Here is a 21,943-nt window from a genome sequence, read left to right on the forward strand (position 1 = left end):
CTCCTGCACTGCCAGCAGACCAAGCTGGAACCCGTGAACGCCGCCTCCTTTGGCAAACTCATTCGCTCTGTGTTTATGGGTCTCAGGACCAGACGTCTTGGCACCAGGTACAAACACACTGTTTGGATACCTTCGTCAAAAAGTCAACAGAAAATATAAAAATAAAATCTAAATATTAATAGTATATCAGTGATACTAACATAACACGGGTAGTGTATTAAAACACCTGTGTGTGTGTTTGTGTGTTTCAGAGGGAACTCTAAATACCATTACTATGGCCTTCGGATCAAGAGTAACTCCCCCCTGCACAGACTGGTGGAGGACCAGCAACACCTGGCCATGAGACAACAGCCGTACTCACAGAAACAAAGGTGTGTGTTTATAATTTAAGTGTTGATGATCACTTGCTTTTGTTAGTTTGACTGACAGCCCTCATTTTTTGTTAAAGGATAAAGCCTGTGCAGAAGGTGGAGGGACTGACCAATGGGATGGGTCTGGGGGTGGGGCATCAACAAGGGGCGGGGCTCTCCGACATCAGCGCCCAGGTTCACCAGTATCAGCAGTTTTTGGGTAAGGCAAACACAAACATGGTCAGCTATTTCTTTTGGGCATATACGCTTATTCTAAAGGATATGACATCAATGTGTCTCAGATGCGTCTCGCAGTGTGCCAGAGTTCCCTGAGCTCAAAGATGAGGTTAAACCTATGCCGGATGGACTCCTTCCTCAACACGTACACACATTTCAGATGGTTTACAGAGAGCACTGTGAGGTGAGTGTGTGTGCTGGAGTTCGGGTGTGTGGTTATTCTAGTGTTTTGGTGATTGATTGTGTGTGTGTTTGTTTGTAGGCAATTCTGGACGTAATCGTAAACTTGCAGTTCCCTCTTGTGGAGACACTTTGGAAGAGTTTTTGGAGGTTCAGTGAAGGACAAAGCAGCGACACGGATGCACTCGACCTGTGAGACATGTTGACTTTATGTACAGTCACACAAGTGTTGTGATGTTGTGTTATGTCTCACTGCTGTCTCTGTCTCTGCAGTCATGATGATTCAGAGAAGCGTTTGCCCAAGTCAGTTCTGGTTCTGTTGTGTAAATATGAGCCCGTCCTGCACTGGACCCGTGAATGCGACAACCTACTCTACCAAAGCCTAGTGGAGATACTCATCCCCGATGTCCTGAGACCCATCCCCAGTGAGTTAACTCTATGCAAAATCTATATAACTCTAGACAGTCACTATATAAACTCCATCCCAGTGAGTTACACATCTTTAAACAAACTCTATATATCTCTATACTGAAACTATGTGAACTAGAGTTACACAACTCTACACAAACTCTGTATAATTCTATACAGTAACTATATAAAATCCATCCCAGTGAGTTACACAACTCTACACAAACTCTGTATAATTCTATACAGTAACTATATAAACTCCATCCCAGTGAGTTACACAACTCTACACAAACTCTGTATAAATTCTTTACAGTAACTATATAAACTCTATTCCAGTGAGTTACATAACGCTACATAAACTCTATATGGTAACTATATAAACTCCATCCCAGTGAGTTTCACAATTCTACTCAAACTCTATATAGACTCTATATGCTATATAAACTCCATTCCAGTGAGTTACACAACTCTACACAAACTCTGTAAGACTCTATACAGTAACTATATAAACTCCTTTCCAGTGAGTTACATATCTCTACACAAACTCTGTAAAACTCTATACAGTAACTATATAAACCCCATTCCAGTGAGTAACACAACTCTACACAACTCTGTATAAACTCTCTATGGTTACTATATATTCTCTATGCCAGTGATGTCTACAACTTTACAAAAACTCTATATAAACTATATACGTTACATAAACTCCATTTCAGTGAGTTACACAACTCTACACAAACTGTATAAACTCTTTACTCTGTAAAATGCAACTATAAAAATTCTATCCCAGGGTGTTACACAACTCTATATAAACTCTATACAGTATATAAACTGCATGTCAGTGAGTTACACTACTCTGTATAAACTCTATATTAGGGCTGGGCGATAAAACGATAACGATATATATATCGCGATAGACAAGAGATCGATATCAATAAAAAATGTGTTCGATAAAACGTTCGATATTTTGTATTCTTCGTCGGCCGCCCAACCCACTTTAACGTCCAGTTCATAGCGCCAGATCACAATAGAAGTTAAGGTTATCTTTCCTACAGAACGGGTCCATTGTTGTATTAAACAAACTAAATAGCCTTATGTTATTTATCTTATTTACACGACGGCATTTGGTTTCTGTCTCTACATGATCGCGCGTTTACAATGTCTCCTCACAGACGGGATCGCGGACTCCATTCATAAAAACGGACTTTACTATAGGGCGGAATGCCGCGGAATTCGTCGATTTTTGGACCAATAAATCAAAAGTTGGTCTGTTAATTAATTCAGATCGCGATATGGACTAGTGTCTGTGAAAACTGAAATGCAAAAAGACCGTTTCAATAAGAATCCTGCATGTTCCGTTTGCCTCTATATGTATGAATAGAGGAGACGCGTTTTATTTTCACTACACGCATACTGCACACGTGACGCTCCCGCTAATTTTTGGCATTTGCATCTCACATGAACAGACAAACTCCAATAAATACATCTCCAAAGCTGCTGTGAGTGTCACTTTTTGTCAATTTTACCGTTTCATTAGTGAAACTAGCATCATTCATACTGTATTACACACTGAAACTTCACGGCAACCTGTCAAAATAAAAGTGCGGTTTAACATGTAACAGAACAATATTAGTCTTGTATTACTGTACAGTATAATGTAGGTGTTTATATGTTCACATTTAAATAATTTACATAAAACAATATATATGATAAAAAATAAAATAAAGAGTCACCACTTAATTGTTGAAAAAATACTATTATTATTAAACCTTTTTTTAACTGAATATAATTTTTCTTCTATGTATTAATTTTAACAGTAAAGCTCTGTTTATTTTTATTTTTAAAAATAAATCTGTGATTTTGCTTTCATTTGATTATCAGAAAAATTAAAACAAGAATTTCTGGAGAAAAAAAAAGATTGTAATGCCCTATTGTTCAAAATGTTGAAAGTTTTGGACTTATTTTTTCACTTAAATAAATATTTGTGTTATTACACAAAGTATAGGCTAAAGTACCGGGAAAGAAGTAATGTTGGCTACTGACAACCAGCTATCTGTGCAGAAAAAAATATAATCAGCCAAGTACTTTGCAACAACCTCTGACCTGTGGTCAAGCCAGACTTCTAGGCCATACATTAGCTTGACCATTCACTTCATCGACAATGAATGGGGTTTGAATTGAGGATTAAGAGATAATTAAGTGTATATTGTGACTTTAGACTTATGTTTACATTTTAATTATTTGAGTTTTCCATGGTTGTTGACATTTCTGTCTTAATAACTGAGGGGATTATGATCAGAGGCAGGTTAAGTTTAAAATAAAAATGCTTGAGTGTAATATATTTTTCTCCTGGTCCTTATTTTAAATGGGTCATAAAAATATCAATATTTATCGATATCAATCGATATGAAACACTGATATCGTGATATAGTTTTCAGCCATATCGCCCAGCCCTACTCTATATGGTAACTATATAAACTATATTATTCTACTATACTCTATATAATCTCCATCCCAATGAGTTACACAACTCTACACAAACTCTATATAAACTCTGTCCTCCATCCTGTAACTCAATGTTATACAAACCTAATGAATTAAAAAAACTGTATATAATCGCTATACACAGTAAATTACAAACTCTGCATTCCAGTTAGTTACAAAATTCTACATAACTCTATACAAACTGTATAAATACAATTTAAATTGGTTACAAACATTTTCATAACTCTATATGAATTTTATATAATCACCATCCAGTGAGTTGCACAATATTACACAAACTCTTATAAATTCTAGTCCCAATGAATTATAAAATTCTACACAGCTTCATACAAATTTTTTATAAACTTCATATATCTCCTTTATACAAACTCTGTACAGAATTTTAAAATCAGCCTAGTCAGATTCAAGTCTACGCAAACCCTACATCAACTCTATCCACGTAAGTTAGACAACTCTATAAGATTTCACGCAGATCTATATAAACATCCCCATTGGGTTACACAACACTCTACAAACTCTATACAAATTCTATTTTAATTCTATTCCGGCTGACTTACAAAATCTACACATAGCTACACAACTAGCTACACTATTATTTATAATTTGAAGTGCACAATTCAAAAAAAGCAACAGTTGCTTAACTCTATGCAGCCATACAACGATAGTGTAAACTCTATTTTAATTCCATGCACTTTAACAGAACTCCGTACAGCTCAATATTCCCAACACTTTCTTATCGTTTAAGTACTTTTGTTGCAAATGACCATAAATGTAAATAAAAAACATATTTAAGATGCAGAATTTGAAATCAGGTCTTGCTGTCTTTATTTTGACTTTTTCTTTTACTTTCTTCCTGCAGGTGCCTTAACTCAAGCCATCCGTAACTTTGCTAAGAGTCTGGAGAACTGGCTGACCAATGCCATGATCAACATCCCGGAGGAGATGGTCCGCATCAAGGTCTGAAATGCACACAGATCTTCTCTGACTCCCATCTGTCTTCAGTGTGTTTATGCTAATGCCTTGTGTGTTGCGTTGAGTAGGTGGTGTGTGCGGGAGCATTCGCTCAGACTCTGCGGCGTTACACATCTCTCAATCACCTGGCTCAAGCGGCCCGTGCTGTCCTGCAGAACACGGCTCAGATCACACAAATGCTTAGTGACCTCAACCGCGTCGACTTCACCAATGTTCAGGTAACACTGGTTCAACATCCCGTCATTCTCAGATCTCCCTTCAGTTCTTAATTTACACGTGTGTATGTGTGAGTTTAGGAGCAGGCCTCGTGGGTGTGCGGCTGTGAAGATGGAGTGGTCCAGCGGCTGGAGCAGGACTTTAAAATCACTCTGCAGCAGCAGAACTCTCTGGAGCAGTGGGCCGCATGGCTGGATAGTGTCGTCACGCAGGTCCTGAAGCCATACACCGGCAGTCCGGCCTTCCCCAAAGCAGCCAAACTCTTCCTGCTCAAATGGAGCTTCTACAGGTGAGAGTCCTGCTTACTCCACAATGTACACTACATTTGTGACCCTGGACCACAAAACCACTTTTAAGTAGCACAGGTATATTTGTAGCCAATAATACATTGTATGGGTCAAAATTATCAATTTTTGTTTTGAGCCAAAAATCATTGGGATATTAGGTAAAGATTGTGTTCCATGAATATAAATGTTTTAAAACTTAATTTTTGATTAGTAAAACTTTATTTGGACAACTTTAAAGGCGATTTTCTCAATAATTAGATTTTTTTGCAACATCAGATTCCCGATTCGGAATTGCAAAATATTGTCCTAACAAACCATACATCAATGGAAAGCTTATTTGTGACCCTGGACCACAAAACCAGTCATAAGGTTAAATTTGACAAAACTGAGATTTATACATCATATGAAAGCTCAATAAATAAGCTTTCTATTGCTGTATGGTTTGTTAGGATAGGACAATATTTGGCTGAGATACATCTATTTGAAATCAGAAATCTGAGGATGCAAAAAAATCAAAAAGACTGAGAAAATCACCTTTAAAGTTGTCCAAATTAGGTTCTTAACAATGCATATTACAAATCAAAAATTACATTTTGATATGTTTACAGTAGGAATTTTACAAAAAATCTTCATGGAACATGATCTTTACTTAATTTCTTAATGATTTTTGGCATAAAAGAAAAATCAAAAATTTTGACCCATGCAATGTATTTTTGGCTATAGCTACAAATATACCCCAGCGACTTAAGACTGGTTTTGTGGTCCAGGGTCACATTTATTCAGCTTTCAGATGATGTATAAATCTCAATTTTAAAAAATTAACCCTTATGACTGGGTTTGTGCTCTAGGGTCACATATACATTTTAAAAACAGTATGTGAAACAATACACAATATGCAACAGAAACATTTTAGACATGCTACATATTGTACTCATTATGCATTTTAGTCTAATTTTGTGTATAAAATCACTTTTGACTCACTGTATGTGTGTGTTTTGTAGTTCTGTGGTGATCAGAGATCTGACCCTGCGTAGCGCCGCCAGTTTCGGCTCGTTTCATCTGATCAGACTGCTTTATGACGAGTACATGTATTACCTGATCGAGCACAGAGTGGCACAGGCCAAAGGAGAGACGCCCATCTCTGTCATGGGAGAGGTACACATACAAACACACACACATAGGGCTGTCACCATTCCTCGATTGCATTTTGCCCGTGTCGAGTAACTGGCAAAATACCGGAGGTGTCAAACTCCACGGATGAGAATTTATAAAATGTATTATTGGACCGTTTTCCAAGGCTGCATGATATATTAAACTCTAAATAACTGACCTGAATAAAATATGTCACATAAAAGATGTATACATATAGTCCACAAGAGAAAATCATAGTTAAATTTATAAGGATTGCCCTGTTCAAAAGTTTACATACACTTGATTCTTAATACTGTGTTATTACCTGAATGATACACAGCTTTGTTTTTTGTTTAGTGATAGTTGTTCATGAGTCTCTTGTTTGATCTGAACAGTTGAACTGCCCGCTGTTCTTCAGAGAAATCCTTCAGGTCCCACAAATTATTATTATTTTTTTTTCAGCATTTTTGTGTATTTGAACCCTTTTCAACAATGACTGTATGGTTTTGAGATCCATCTTTTCACACTGAGGACAACTGAGGGACTCATATGCAACTATTACTGAAGTTTCAAATGCTCACTGATGCTCCAGAAGAAAAGAAAGATGCATTAAAGGGGGGTGAAAACTTTTGAACAGAATGAAGATGTGTATACTAATTTTGATTAAATATAATATTTTTTCACATGTATTACTGCCCTTCAGAAGCTACAGAAGGTACTTACATGTTTCCCAAAAGACAAAATAAGTTAAATTGACCCTGATCTTCAAATGCAAAAAGTTTTCACCCCCCAGCTCTTAATGCATTTAGTCAATATTAAACAAGGATTCGATCTCACAGTAAAGTGTAAAAACTATCTGCAGGCATTTGTTATAATGCACAATGTACATTAGCTCTATTGATTATAATACAATTATGTATTTTAACAGTTTTGTTCAATAAAACCATGATTACTTGCTTTTTATACTTTATTTGAACTAAGTAGTATTACCTCATTGCTATTATATATGCATTTTAAGTAATTTTAAAGACTGTTGTTTGCTTAGGTCTATTTTTTGACATAAAAAATACATAATTAAGTGATTACTTGATTAATCATCAAAATAATTGACTGATTACTCGATTACCAAAATAATAGTTAGTGACAGCCCTACACACACAAACACACACACACACACACACACACACACACACACACAATCAGACAGTCATGCAGTGATTTAACTTTGTGTGTTGTTTCAGTTCGCCTGCCTGAACAGAAGTCAAAGGTCAATGGATCCTGATAAAGGTATGTACTAAAAGGCACACAGACACCTTTCTGATTAATCAGAGAGGAAACACAGACTTTCACAGACAGAGACTTTCTTATTCTTTTCCTTTAAAGGGATAGTTCACCCAAAAATGAAAACTTGATGTTTATCTGCTTACCCCCAGGGCATCCAAGATGTAGGTGACTTTGTTTTTCAGTAGAACACAAACAAAGATTTTTAACTCAAACCGTTGCAGTCTGTCAGTCATTTAATGGCAGTCAATGGTTACCAAATCTTTAAGAGTAAAAAAACATACACAGACAAAACCAAATTAAATCAGTTTCTTGCACAGACATATCGTTTTGTGTGTTAAAACCTCAATGTATCGTCACGAGCCGCAGGGTTTAATCTGATTTTGTCTGTGTATTTTTTTTTACTCTTAAAGATTTGGCAACCATTGACTGCCATTATATAACTGACAGACTGCAACAGTTTGAGTTAAAAATCTTTGTTTGTGCTCTACTGCAGAAACAAATTCACCTACATATTTGATGGCCTGGGGGTAAGCAGATAAACATCACATTTTCATTTTTGGGTGAACTATCCCTTTAAGTTTTTAAGCAACTGTTTTAGCAACCACCAAACACTGTAGCGTTAGGAAACGTCATTCATCATGGTGTGTGAATGTGTGTAGATGAGGAGGATGAGGAGGAGGACGATGAGACCGATGAGGATCAGGACATGGCCATCCCTGTGGTTGTGGGGGACGAGTCACTGGAGCCGCCCACCAAACTCGCCAGAACAGATCTCTTCAACAACAACAGCAACACACCAAACTAACATCATCAAGGACACAAGGGCTGTATATGCCCAACTCATTTCTCCGAGAGCCAGTTCGGGATCGAAATACAATCTTCAGTTTGCTAATTATCAGAGGAAGTTCAGTTTCAGTTCATTTTTTTAGTAAACCCAGAGAAACGGAATGATCATTTGTGACCCTGGACCACAAAACCAGTCTTAAAGGATTAGTTCACTTTCACAACAACAATGTACAGATAATGTACTCACCCCCTTGTCACCCAAGATGTTCATGTCTTTCTTTCTTCAGTCATAAAGAAATTATGTTTTTTTGAGGAAAACATTTCAGGATTTCTCTCCATATAGTGATATGTGTGGCGCCCCGAAGTTTGAACTTCCAAAATGCAGTTTAAATGCAGCTTCAAAGGGCTCTAATTGACAATTTATATACTTTTTTTTTTAGATTTGATTTTGGCCATTTTTGCCTTTATTACGATAGGACAGATCAGACATGACAGGAAGCGAAGTTGGAGGCGGGATCGGGAAAGGTCCTCAAGTCGGGATTCGAACACGGGACGCCCGGAGCACAGCGGCGCTATATGTCGACGCGCTGCCCACAAGGCTATCGGCGCCGACATTTATATACTTTTTAACCTCAAATGCTCGTCTTGTCTCGTCTCTGCGATGCGCATGCGCAGTCTGTGTAATCTGGGTCAATACAGTTAGGGTATGTCAAAAAATTCCCATCTCGTTTTCTTCCCCAACTTCAAAATCGCCCTACATCGCTGCAAAAGTACCGACCCAGTGTTTACAAAGTGAACATACAAAGAAGCTCAAACGCCCTTTACAAAAAAAAGGTAAAACAGCGATTTTGACGTTGAGGACAAAAACGAGATGGAAGTTTTTTGACGTACCCTAACTGTATTGACCCGGATTACACAGACTGCGCATCGCAGAGCCAAGACAAGACGAGCATTTGAGGTTAAAAAGTATATAAATTGTCAATTTGTTTAGAAAATAACCGATCGTTTCACTAGATAAGACTCTTCTTCCTCGGTTGGGATTGCTTAGAGCCTTTTGAAGCTGCATTTAAACTGCATTTTGGAAGTTCAAACTTGGGAAGGCACCATACATATCCATTATATGGAGAAAAATCCTGAAATGTTTTCCTCACAAAAACATAATTTCTTTACGACTGAAGAAAGAAAGACATGATGAACATCTTGGATGACAAGAGGGTGACATTATCTGTAAATTTTTGTTCTGAAAGTGAACGACTCCTTTAAGTAGCACAAGTCAAAATTATCGATTTTTATTTTATGCAACAACTCATTAGGATATTAAGTAAAGATCATGTTCTATGAAGATTTACTGTACTTTTTCTACCGTAACTATATCAAAACTTAATTTTTGATTAGTAGTATGCATTGCTAAGAACTTCATTTGGACAACTTTCTCAATATTTAGATTTCCGATTTTCAAATAGTTGTATCTCAGCCAAATATATCCTAACAAACCATACACTAATGGAAAGTTTATTTGTTTAGCTTTCGGATAATATATAAATCTCAATGTCAAAAAATTGACCCTTATGACTGGTTTTGTGGTCCAGGGTCGCATTTGAGTTTCCTGAGGTGAATCGGCCCTCAGAGCTGCTGTATGATCTGATGACGATGACATTCATATGCCTTAATTACGCACACACACACCTAAACACACATTTTCATTGCCTTTCCTTTCTCAAAGCTGCCATGTGTGTCATGTGTCTCTGTTCTTAAAGAAACAGTTCACCAAAAGTGAAAGCATGCCATGTGTGTCATCTGTCTCCAAAAAAATAGAAGGGTGAATAAGTTGAACTGTCCCTTTAAGAGTCCTGTTTTGGTAAACATCCATCTGCTCCATGCTGCCATTGAAATCATTCTTTGCCAAAGCCAATCATACGTCACCTAGGCCTGTTCCTCATTAATATTCATGAGTCTGGTCATTTAAGGTGTCCAGCAGATTTTGCATTTCACAGCTGTAACATGCCTTTCTATGCTTTTGATTTTCTTTTTTTAAATAATGAAATTGTTATATACGCTTGTTGTGCTTTAATCAGCTGTTTAACTTTGCTTTGTGATTTGAGTCTGCTGCGAATGGATCTAACGTGCCTTCAGAGGATTATTCAATCTAGAGATCCATTAATAAATGTTAAAAACAATCATGAGAATGCTTTATTTTTGTTCAAATCTGAATCTCATCGGGCCTCATTTGTTAAACATGAGCAGAATCAATTTTGTGTAAATTGTATTACCATTTTCACACCATTATCGAGTTCGGTTGAATGGTTGAATGATATTTAATCGTTGACTTCACTGCATTAAATGAAATTTAGTCATGTGTTTAAAAAGAGATTCATTTCATCTGTCATTTTCTTCCTCAGTTCAGACGAATCATTCATTCTGGATGCACACAAATGTAGCCGAGCACAAATGATTTGTTTCTAACAAACACGCTGAACATTTATTAGCGAAGAGATATTTCGTGATTGGACGCTGGTACAGATCATGAATATTCCATATCTAATTATGCTGGGTTTCACAGCCAATCAGCAGCTAGCGTCTCCAATGGTAATATCATGAACCAAATCGAATGAGTGAAATGATTCCACAGCAGTTTTAATGAAAAAAAAAATTAATTAAAAAGCTATGCTAGTGATGATTATGAATTCTAATGTAACAGAGTTTAGCACAGGTTTATATTGTTTTTGAGTATATAAAACATATATATATATATATATATATATATATATCAGTGTTTCTTTAATTGTACTATAGGAGTTGCTGCAAATGGTATGATTTTATTTGTGTGAAATTATTCCTGTGTATGATTATGCTAATGTACGATATAGTTTTATGATCTTGTACTGTTGAAACCATAATGGCCTTATTTGAAGTGTACCTGTAGCAGAAATCCATGTAAAAATCTGTATTATTGTGCCTCAAAGTTCAGTGTCCCTTTAAAAAAAGCTTTTAAGGAAATCCATGCCTTCTGACGTTTGTTTGTTACACACATGCACTTCACTTATTTTCAGAGTTGATTTGTACAAAAAGTATTAAAATTTGTTTTTGTTAACTGAAATAAAGCTGAAACAAAATATACATTTTATATTGAAGCTCAAATTTGAAAAACTAATCTGAAAAGGAAAAATGTCGCCAAGTGATTGATTTCAGCCGCATCTTATTTATAGTGTAAGGTGCTTAATTCTAGAGAGCATTTGATTGGACAGAAAGTTTGTTGAGGAGCTGAAGTGCAGGGTGATGTCATCAGAATCGTTGATTTATATTGGCGGAAGTTAGAGACTTTAAGATTTCAATGCTTATATCATGTGAATGCAAATGTTGTCATTGTTTTGGAGCACACTAGCTTATAGATAAACGTGAGGCTAAAATATTCATACTAAAAGCCAAAAAACCTCCATTTTGATTTCATGGGGACTTTAACATATAATATGCATTACATAAGATTACTTTATAGAAGTAGCAATTAAGTGTTTTTTTTTTTATTATGAAGATTATTATCAAGATATTTTTATTGAAAAGCTGAACTGAAACTGAAACTAGTGAAATTAAAAAAAAGAAAGAAAACTAAATAAAAATATTTAATTAAATGTAAAAAATATATATAATAAAAATGTATTGTACAGTTGAGGTCAAAAGTTTACATACACCTTGCAGAATCTGCAAAATGTTAATTGTTTTACCAAAATAGGAAGGATTATACAAAATGCATGTTATTTTTTTATTTAGTACTGACCTGAATAAGATGCTTCACATAAAAGACGTGACATGAAGACTTTGAATTTGAAGATCAGGGTAAATTTAACTTATTTTGTCTTTTGGGAAACATGTAAGTACCTGCTGAAGGGCAGTACTAAATGAAAAACAAAACGATATTTAGGCAAAATGAGAAAAATGTAATTATCTTCATTCTGTTCAAAAGTTTTCACCCCCCGGCTTTAATGTATTGTTTTTCCTTCTGGAGCATCAGTGAGTGTTTGAACCTTCTGTAATAGTTGCATATGAGTCCCTCAGTTGTCCTCAGTGTGAAAAGATGGATCTCAAAATCATACAGTCATTGCTGGAAAGGGTTCAAATACACAAAGTTACATAAGTTTTTGAGACATTAAAGATTTTTCTGACAAACAAGGGTCTCATGAACAACTATCACTTGAAAAAACATAGTTGTGAATCATTCAGGTAACAACACAGTATGAAGAATCAAGTGTATGAAAACTTTTGAACAGGGTCATTTTTATAAATTCAACTAGTATTTTCTCTTGTGGACTATATGTAAGCATCTTTTGTGTGAAATATCTTTTTTCAGGTCAGTACTAAATAAACAATAACATGCCTTTTGTATAACCCCTCTTATTTTGGTCAAATAATTAACAATTTGCAGATTCTGCATGGTGTATGTAAACTGCAATGAAACGTCATAAAACCAGTCAAGTACTGAAGGAATATTTAATTTTATCAAAAATAAAGTAAAACAACGTTGCTTAAAAACAATATTCTCATCCAGTCCAGCTGTGAGGCCACGACTAGCATTAAAAAAAGAGCAGGAGGGGGGTCAACAGCTTCTGATTGGCTGATGACTCGGTCTAAATGATGTAAACAACCCCATCCTAAAACGAACAAAACAAATCAAGCAAACAAACACAGATGAGCCCCGAAGCAACGTCCCTTTCAGTCCACAAAAAACATCCGATTTTAGGGTGTTTCAAACAGAAAAATCACTACTTCGATTCATTACAGTAACATCAAAACAACTGTGTAAAAGTGTGCAAGTTCAACGGAGACAGACGTTTAGTTCTGTTTTGCACTGGGATGGTGACCGTTGACGTGTTTCATTTAAATGATCCCAGAGTGTCCCGCGTTGTCAGCTTACAGGTGGGACTGAGCAGCGTGGATTTTCTCGGCCCTAAACGTGTCTTTATCTTGCTGCAGGTTCCTGAATAACCCGCTCCCACACAATCACACATAAACACGACAGAAACACTGAGAGCGGCTGTGTTTGGACCGACGTCGTACGTCCCACAGCAGAGCAGCAGTGAGAAGCGTTAGTGTGTGTAGTCTCTCTCACAGGACGATCCACGTGCCTCTGTCATTATCAGCCAGCACCTGAAGAGAAGAACCTGCAGTGAGCAGAAAAACAATTAGGTTACAATAAAGGTCCACTGAAGTGGTTTGAAACACGCAACATTATTCTATGTGTATAGTGTAGGGGACGGAACACTTCAGATTCTAGAGAGCATTTGATTGGACAGAACCTTTGATGAGAAGCTGAAGTGCAGCGTGATGTCATCAAAATCACTGATTCATATTGGCGGAAGACAGAGACTTCAAGTTTTGAATGCTTATATCTTGTAAAAGCAAATTTTGTCATTGTTTTGAAGCACTCTAGCTTATAGATAACCTTAAGGCTAACATATTCATACTAAAAGCCAAAAAACTTCAATTTTGATTTCATGTGGACTTTAACGTATAATATGCATTATATAATAAGATACACTTTATAGAAGTAGCAATTAAGCGTTTTTTACTGAAAAAAATGCACAAAATTGCATAAATATCTCAGAAAAAAAACAACAACTAATCAATCATTTGTAATAATGTAATTTTAAATATAGAAGCCCATTTCGGCATCAGAATAAAAATATCTTTAATTTTTTTTTTTAATCTCCCAATGTGACTTTATCTCATATTTTAAACGTAAAAGGGTTTTATTTAGTGTTTTTATGAGGACTTTTATAGTAAGAAAGGTTTCAAGTAAATGCTTTTCTTTTGAACTTTCTATTCTCCAATTCTCAACACTGATAACAATAATAAATGCTTCTTGAGCAGCAAATCAGCATATTCAGATTATTTCTGAAGGATCATGTGACACTGAAGACTGGAGTAATGATACTGAAAATTCAGCTTTGCGTCACAACAATAAGTTACATTTTAAAATATGTTTCGATAGAAGACAGTTATTTAATTTTTTTTTTAAATATTTGTGAGCCTGGACCACAAAACCAGTCTTAAGTCACATGGGTATATTTGTAGCAATAGCCAATAATATATTGTATGGATCAAAATAATTGATTTTTCTTTAATGCCAAAAATCATTAAGATATTAAGTAAAGATGATGTTCCATTGAGATATTTTGTGAATTTTCTACTGTAAATATATCTAAACCTCATTTTTGATTTTGATTTTTTAGCATCCTCAGATTCTAGATTTTCAAATAGTTGTACCCCTATTTATACAAAGTCCCATCCTAACAAACCATACACCAATGGAAAGCTTATTTATTCAGCTTTCAGATGATGTATGAATGTCAATTACAAAAAATGTACCCTTATGACTGGTTTTGTGGTCCAGGGTCACATTTCAATACATTACTGTTTTTACTGTATGTTTTATAAAATAAATGCAGCCATGGTAAAAAAAAAAAAAATAATATTTTGCACAGTAGTGTTTTTTGTGTCTAATGGAGTGTGTCTAAAACACACCTTTATGCAGAGCCTCGTTGGTCATGCGGTTGATGTAGCGTGAGTTGCTCTCTGGAACGAGCCACCGCATGACAGTGTTCACACACGACTTCCTGTAAGAGCTCCACACGCTTCCACTGTGAGAGAAACAAACACATGAGGACATCTGAACGAGGGCAAACAGATGGACATCACAGGCCGTGCATCTGAAGATCATTACCTGGTCTGACCTTTGAACTCAGTGAGGTCACCGACACCGACTGTGCGACATGCTCCAGTGTTCAAATCCCAACTGACTTGCAGACTGGAGTGATACGACTTGGGTCTACACACAAAATTAAAAATATAAAGCATTAATGAGCGTTTTATCATATATGTGTGTGTATTTAGTCTGTGTGTGTGTGTGTGTGTGTGTGTGTGTGTGTGTGTGTACCTGCAGTGCTCATCCTCACAGTTAGAGAACGCCAGCAGCAGCAGCCCGATGTTTATCACCACTATATTGGTCTCCGGGCAAACCTGTTGCCATAGAAACAACAGAACACATGCAAATTAGAACATTGCACCAATTGAGCGCAACAGTCGAGTTTCCGAAGTGAACATTCCATTCATTTTTGTCTCTTTGTCTGATTTTCAAATATTTTTCTACTTCAAACAGTAGCGAGATGGTTTAGTTCATAGCTTTTAATGCTTTTAATTTAAAAACTCTTTAAAATCCCTATGATTTTTTTCCCAGAATAAATACAACAGACAAAAATGAAGATGAAACACATAACAAAGCATCTCCTAAACAAAATCACATCACCTCCAGGATGACGACGTCATAGTCGCTGAAGGAGCAGAACTGGGAGCCCCATTCGGCATCATTCCTGATGACTTCGTTGATGAGATACTCGAAGTCCAGCGTCAGCTGCTCAATACACACACACTGGAAGGAAAGGAAAGGAAAGGAGGTGAAGTGAGGCCAAGTATGGTGACCCATACTAGGAATTTGTGCTCTGCATTTAACCCATCCAAGTGCACGTTTGTTCACACACACAGTAGTGAACAAACACACACCCAGAGCAGTGGGCAGCCATTGCTGCGGCGCCCGGGGAGCAGTTGGGGGATCGGTGCCTTGCTCAAGGGACTCACCTCAGTCGTGGTATTGAGGGTGGAGAGAGTGCTGTACATTCACTCCCCCCACCTACAATCCCTGCCGGACCTGAGACTCGAACCTGCAACCTTTGGGTTACAAGTCCGACTCTCTAACCATTAGGCCACGGCTGCCCAGTAGAGTGCAACAGTCAAGTTTCCGAAGTGAACATTCAACATTCACACAAACAAGAGTTCAGACACAGTCCTGCAGCATCGGATGTGTACGATATCAGATTAATGTCTCAGACACACACCTGACCGCTGAACTGTCCCGTCACCAGCTGTAAGTTTCGTCCTTTCAGATCCGTCACAGTGAAAGGAAGCAGGACTTTATCATCCTCATCTCCTAAAGACAAGAGAAAGACACATCGCAGATTATACATCAGTTCAGATGAGCTGTGGACAGAAAGAAATGAGAAAAACAAAAAACACTTCATACTTTATAATCTTTATGAAATCAAAGCTGCAAGTTTTGTTCATTAAATGAATGATAAACATACAGCGTGACCAGTGTAGTCTGTTTTACAGTCAAAGGACTCTTAGGAGTGAGGTCAGTCGTCTGAATCATGAACAAATCGCTTTTATGAATCAGTTCTTATCAGTGAATCAAAAATCCATAGCATGACTGGTTTAGTCTGATTCATGAACAAATGGCTCTAATGAATCAGTTCTCTGTAGTGAATCAAACACATCCAACACAACTGACATCCGATTCATGAATAAGTCACTCTTATGAATCAGTCGATTCAAATGAATCGAAAACATACAGCATGACTGGCGTAGTCCAATTCATTTATAAGTCACTTAAATGAATCAGTTCTTTTAATTTAATCACAACATCCAACATATCATTTGAATTATATCTTTTTAGAGAATCAAAAACGCACAGCATGACTGGTGTAGTCCGATTCAGGGATAAATTGCTCTTATGAATCAGTTCTTTAGTGGATCAAAAACATAAAAGATGACCAATAAATTCTGATTCATGAACAAATGGCACTTATAAATCAGTTCTTTTTAGTGACTCAAAAACACAAAACATGACTGGAGTAGTCCAATTTGTTTAAGTCATTCTAATGAATCAGTTATTTTGAGTAAATCACAGAACCGACGTAGTCTGATTCATAAACAATTTGGTCTTATGAATCCGTTCTTTTTAGTAAATCAAAAACATGCAGCATGAATGGCGTAGTCCGATTCAAGAATAAATCGTTCTTATGAATCATATCTTTTTAGCGAATCAAAAACATACAGCATGACAATCAAAAACACTGCATGACTGGTGTAGTCTAATTCATGTAAAACTTGCTCTTATAAATCCGTTCTTATCAGTGAATCAAAAATCCATAGCTTGACTGGTGTAGTCTGATTCATGAACAAATGGCTCTAATGAATCAGTTATTTTTAGTAAATCAAAAACATACAACACAACTGATATCAGATTCATGAATAAGTCACTCTTATGAATCAGTCCTTTTAAGTGGATCGAAAACATACAGCACAACTGGCAAAGTCTGATTCATAAACAAATGTCTCTGGTTCTGGTACTTAAAAAGTTCAAAAAGACAAGCTACTAGTTTGAATCAGATTCATCACGGATGAAACCATCACTGAACTTAATAGACCAGATCGCTTTCTGAAACTACATCTGACCAAGTTATGTTTGTGTGTATATATATTACATATGTCTATGTGTGATTTGGAAATTGCCATCTATAATGACGCTCAATGACAAATCAAGCAAGTTTATCATGAGAACAAATGAGAAATGTCATACCACTCGGCTGCTCTGACGCTCTGCCCTGCGGTAGTCTGTATTTAAGAGTGGTGTAGTTGACATAAGCAGGCTCTGAGGAGGAAGAGGAGGATGAAGGCTCATGAGCATGGGGCGACAGAGAGGAGACGGAGGAGGTGGATCCAGGAGACATAACTGTATTACACCCAGCACTGTCCTCTGCTTCTGAGGGCGGCACTAAACTTTGGTTCTGTCCTGAGGAGGAAGTCGAGGGTCCCGGGACTTCTGTGTCTCGTTCCTGTTTCTCTCTTGTTCGCTCCTCCTCACTGTGGAATCGCTGGGTGTCTGTCTCTTCTTTCTCTTTGGCTTTTCTGTCATGTTCCCTCGTTCCAGCCTGAGCTCGGCGGAAAATGTCAGCAGCAAACTCTCTCGCCCGCACGGCCGCCTGTGATTGGCTGGAGGGGAGTGGGGTGAAATGGGGCTTTGTCTGTCTGGGGTCAGGTGACCCCTGGGATGAGGTGGATGAGGATGAGGAAGGCGATGTAGGTCCAGCAGGTGGAGAAGAGGAGGAAGCATCTCTCTTACGGTAGAGAATCTGATTGTTTTGACCATCCTGCTGCCCGTCTCCTACAAAGACACAGAGAGGGATTCACACATCAAATTAAACTGGGATAATTAATTCACAATTATAATGTCACATTGAAATAAAACGAATAAAATACATCATTTATATTTGTAAACTGAAAACATTGTGTAAATAGCAGTAATTAAGTGTTTTGAAAATGTTTTGAATTATTTATCTTTTTAATGTTTTTGAAAAAGGCCTCTTCTGTTCACCAAGACTGCATATATTTGATGAAAAATACAGTAAAAACAGCAATATTCTGAAATATTATTGCAATTTAAAATAACTGCTATTCATTTGAATATATGTTAAAATGTAATTTATCCCTGTGATGTGAAAGCTACATTTTCAGCATCATTACTCCTGTCTTCATTGTCACATGATCCTTAAGAAATCATTCTAATATGCTGGTTTGCTGCTCAAGAGACATTTCTGATTATTATTAATCTTGAAAACACTAGCTGTATACCCGAGCAGAGGGAGATGGCGCAGGCCACCAGAGAGTAGCTGGTGTTGAGAAGAATCACTTGGTCCTTCTTCAGCTGCAGCGCCGGCTGGAACGTCGGGAACGGATAAACGACCTGATAGCGAGCGTTCAGAACGTAACCGTGCTGGAGACACTCACCACCTGCACACATGTCAACATAGAATAGTGTTTGCTAAAGACTGAAAAACAGCTATTAGTTTACACTAATAATATACTAACATACCTGTGCGTATGGTGGACACGGTGGATGTGGGGCAGCACTGTTTGCATGGCTGTGCAGGAGGCATTGAGGTGATGGTGATGTAGATGTCTCTGTTGTTCTCATCACTCATCATCATGTTCATCAGGGCTGAACTAGAACTGCGTGTGCTGAAAGATCACAGAAAGCACATGTTTAGATATCCATAATAATCCAGACAGCACAGAGACAACATAACAGACAGCACAGAGCAGAAAGTCTCTTACTTAAAGCCGAAGACGACAAGCTTGGAATGATCATTGTGCCACTCGCAAACGGTCAGATAGAGATCGCTGTAGATGTCCTCACCCGCAAACAAACGCACATGATGCACCTGCAGAGAAAGAGATAAATAAAGTTGATGTTATATCAGAGTAACTATTAGATGTTTGTTATTTACAACACATTACATACATATACAGTTGAAGTCAAAAGTTTACATACACCTTGCAGAATCTGCTAAATGTTAAGTTCTTTACCAATATAAGAGAAATCATACAAAATGCATGTTTTTTTTTATTTAGTACTGACCTGAATAAGATATTTCACATTGAAGAGGATTACATATAGTCCACAAGAGAAAATAAAGGTTGAATTTATAAAAATGACTCTGTTCAAAAGTTTACACATGCTTGATTTTTAAGCTGCGTAAACAGCCGTGTTTTTTTGTTTAGTGATAGTTGTTCATGAGTCCCTTGTTTGTCCTGTACAGTTAAACTGCCTGCTGTTCTTCAGAAAAATCCTTCAGGTCCCACAAATTATTTGGTTTTCCAGCATTTTTGTGTATTTGAACCCTTTCCAACAATGACTGTATGATTTTGAGATCCATCGTTTCAGGACAACTGAGGGACTCATTTGCAACTGTTACAGAAGGTCCAAACGCTCACTGATGCTCCAGAAGAAAACACATTGCATTAAGAGCATAAAGAGATATGTACATTTTTCTTATTTTGCCTAAATGTCATGTTTTTTTCATTTAGTACTGCCCTTCAGAAGCTACAGAAGATACTTATATGTTTTCCCAAAGACAAAATAAGTTACATTTACCCTGATCTTCAAATACACAAAAAATTCTGAAAAATTAAATAACTAATTTGTAGGACCTGAAGGATTTTTCTGAAGAACAGCGGACAGTGTAACTCTTCAGGACAAACATGGTGCTCATGAACAACTATCACTAAACAAAAAACACAGTTTAGGATTATTCAGGCACATTCAACATTTCGCAGATTCTGCAAGGTGTATGTAAACTTTTGACTTTAACAGTATCAGGGTTCAAAGCTCTGATAGGCTCAGTGTTAAGCTGTTTTACCTGTTTGAGACGGCTGTGCAGGTTAAACTCCCACCAGTACAGGTGGTATGTGTAGAAGGAGAAGTCATCATCCTCTCCGCAGTCACTGGTGTAGGACAACACATACCGGCCGCACTTGGTAAAGCCCAGGAAGATGTGCCTGTGACAGCAGAGAAACAGACCAGTCAGATACAGCATTCACAACACTCTAAATTGATGGACAGGACAGATTGCATGTTCTTCTCACCCTGCTCTGAGGAACTCCTCGCTCACAATGTTCTTTAGTGGGACGCAGACACGTGGAGGAAGTTTTCGGAAGAGCCTCTGAGAGAGCTGCCCATTCAACTGAAAATCAGACAGAGAAATATTAATACAGTTAATACATATAAGGCATACCTACAAATAAATGAGCTTTTAGATTGACTCTCTAGACAAAGCTGCTTAATCAAGGATGTTTTTGTTTTGACTGAGGCATTCATTCATTTTAAGTACTGACCTATTCTCATTACTGATGTGGAGTATAAAATGAAGACTATTAATTTAATGTAAATGTAGATGTCAGGGCTAAATAATAAACAGAAATGTACTTTTGACCATTGATGGATTTACCAACAATGATTGATTCATAATAATGACAATTGTTTTTTGTTATTGTTGGCACAAAGAATCATATACTGCAAATAAAAAACGTCTCCTAGCATGTCCATTAGAAAGTTGACACACAAATAATAAACTGTGACAGGCACATAAAGGCGTTTAATGAGGCTACAGCTAAAGATGCTAATAACACACACATTATTATCTACGTTACGCTCAAAGAAAAAACACAGTTCACGTAACAAATGCGACTTTTGACCCAAATTCCACATTTCTGCCTACCCGCCCACGGGTGAGAAGTTTGACGACGTGATCTTTGTGTTTTTTCTGTTGTTTTTGTTTGTTGTCATCTTTCTCAGATTTCGAGCTGGGCGCCATTTTTGATTTTTGCCAGCTCTTTGGATTTGCCCCCAGTCCAACCCGACCGGCTCGCTGATTGGCTCTGCGTTCTCCGCTGAGGGTTTTGATTGGTCATCACCGTCGTCAATCAAAGAAACGAGGGCGGGTGTTCTGCTACGTTAATATATTTCTCTGAATATTATTTACCCAGTCAATCAACCACTCTCATTTTTTGTTTACAATTAGTGCATATTAAGTGTTTAAAAAATTATTGTTTGTAAATAGCTCATATTTTATGAGGTTTCAGATGAATCTGTTAATCTCATACATAATGTCAACGTCTCAACCTACGCATACTGCAGTAAATTACAATGCATTTTATATTTATTTAAGTTTATCTTTATATTATCACTTTTTAAGTACACTTTGGCAAATAAAGAAATGCTCACAATGTTTTTTTTTGTTTCTTTATTTTGTGTAAAATTCACCATTCTACATGCTACAGTTGTGATACACTGTAATAGTATTGTAGAAATGTATCATATATAATGGAATGGAGGACATTGACCTATGATCTGAAGGTGTGTCTCTGTTAAAATAGTTGCAATAAATGCAATCCCTCCCTTTCCTTTATGTCAGATTGGAG

General features: G+C 37.0%; 2 protein-coding genes across 2 annotated transcripts; one reads left to right on the forward strand and one right to left on the reverse strand.

Moving 5' to 3' along the window:
* Positions 1–10,539, forward strand: rfx1b (regulatory factor X, 1b (influences HLA class II expression); the record flags this gene model as incomplete). The annotated part of the gene is made up of 12 exons (XM_073842547.1): positions 1–107; positions 252–371; positions 449–570; positions 653–771; positions 850–959; positions 1,041–1,192; positions 4,540–4,637; positions 4,721–4,870; positions 4,949–5,157; positions 6,157–6,310; positions 7,528–7,573; positions 8,230–10,539. Coding segments are annotated over 12 exons (1,533 nt in total), but the record flags the coding sequence as incomplete, so codon positions are not given.
* Positions 10,540–12,837: 2,298 nt separating this feature from the next.
* On the reverse strand, positions 12,838–21,347 carry dcaf15 (DDB1 and CUL4 associated factor 15). Its single transcript, XM_073842805.1, has 13 exons — positions 21,241–21,347; positions 20,609–20,706; positions 20,383–20,521; positions 19,298–19,404; positions 19,056–19,201; positions 18,815–18,973; positions 17,763–18,347; positions 16,240–16,331; positions 15,654–15,776; positions 15,285–15,367; positions 15,072–15,176; positions 14,873–14,988; positions 12,838–13,509 (listed from the first exon to the last, which is right to left on the reverse strand). Exons 1-13 carry the CDS (start codon positions 21,334–21,336, stop codon positions 13,454–13,456), a joined length of 1,905 nt encoding a protein of 634 aa, XP_073698906.1. The 5' UTR covers positions 21,337–21,347; the 3' UTR covers positions 12,838–13,453.
* Positions 21,348–21,943: the final 596 nt, after the last annotated feature.

The sequence above is a fragment of the Garra rufa genome, chromosome 6, assembly GCF_049309525.1.
Source record: "Garra rufa chromosome 6, GarRuf1.0, whole genome shotgun sequence".
In the NCBI taxonomy this organism is placed as follows: Eukaryota; Metazoa; Chordata; class Actinopteri; order Cypriniformes; family Cyprinidae; genus Garra; species Garra rufa.

What these genes read in the sequence shown, in the direction of transcription:
- dcaf15 (XM_073842805.1), bottom strand. Translation starts at nt 21,336, where the DNA reads ATGGCGCCCAGCTCGAAATCTGAGAAAGATGACAACAAACAAAAACAA. An exon ending in CTTGTCGTCTTCGGCTTTAA is followed by an intron (nt 19,202 to 19,297) that starts GTAAGAGACTTT and finishes GTGATCTTTCAG; the next exon opens with CACACGCAGTTCTAGTTCAG. An exon ending in AGCGTCAGAGCAGCCGAGTG is followed by an intron (nt 16,332 to 17,762) that starts GTATGACATTTC and finishes TCTTGTCTTTAG; the next exon opens with GAGATGAGGATGATAAAGTC.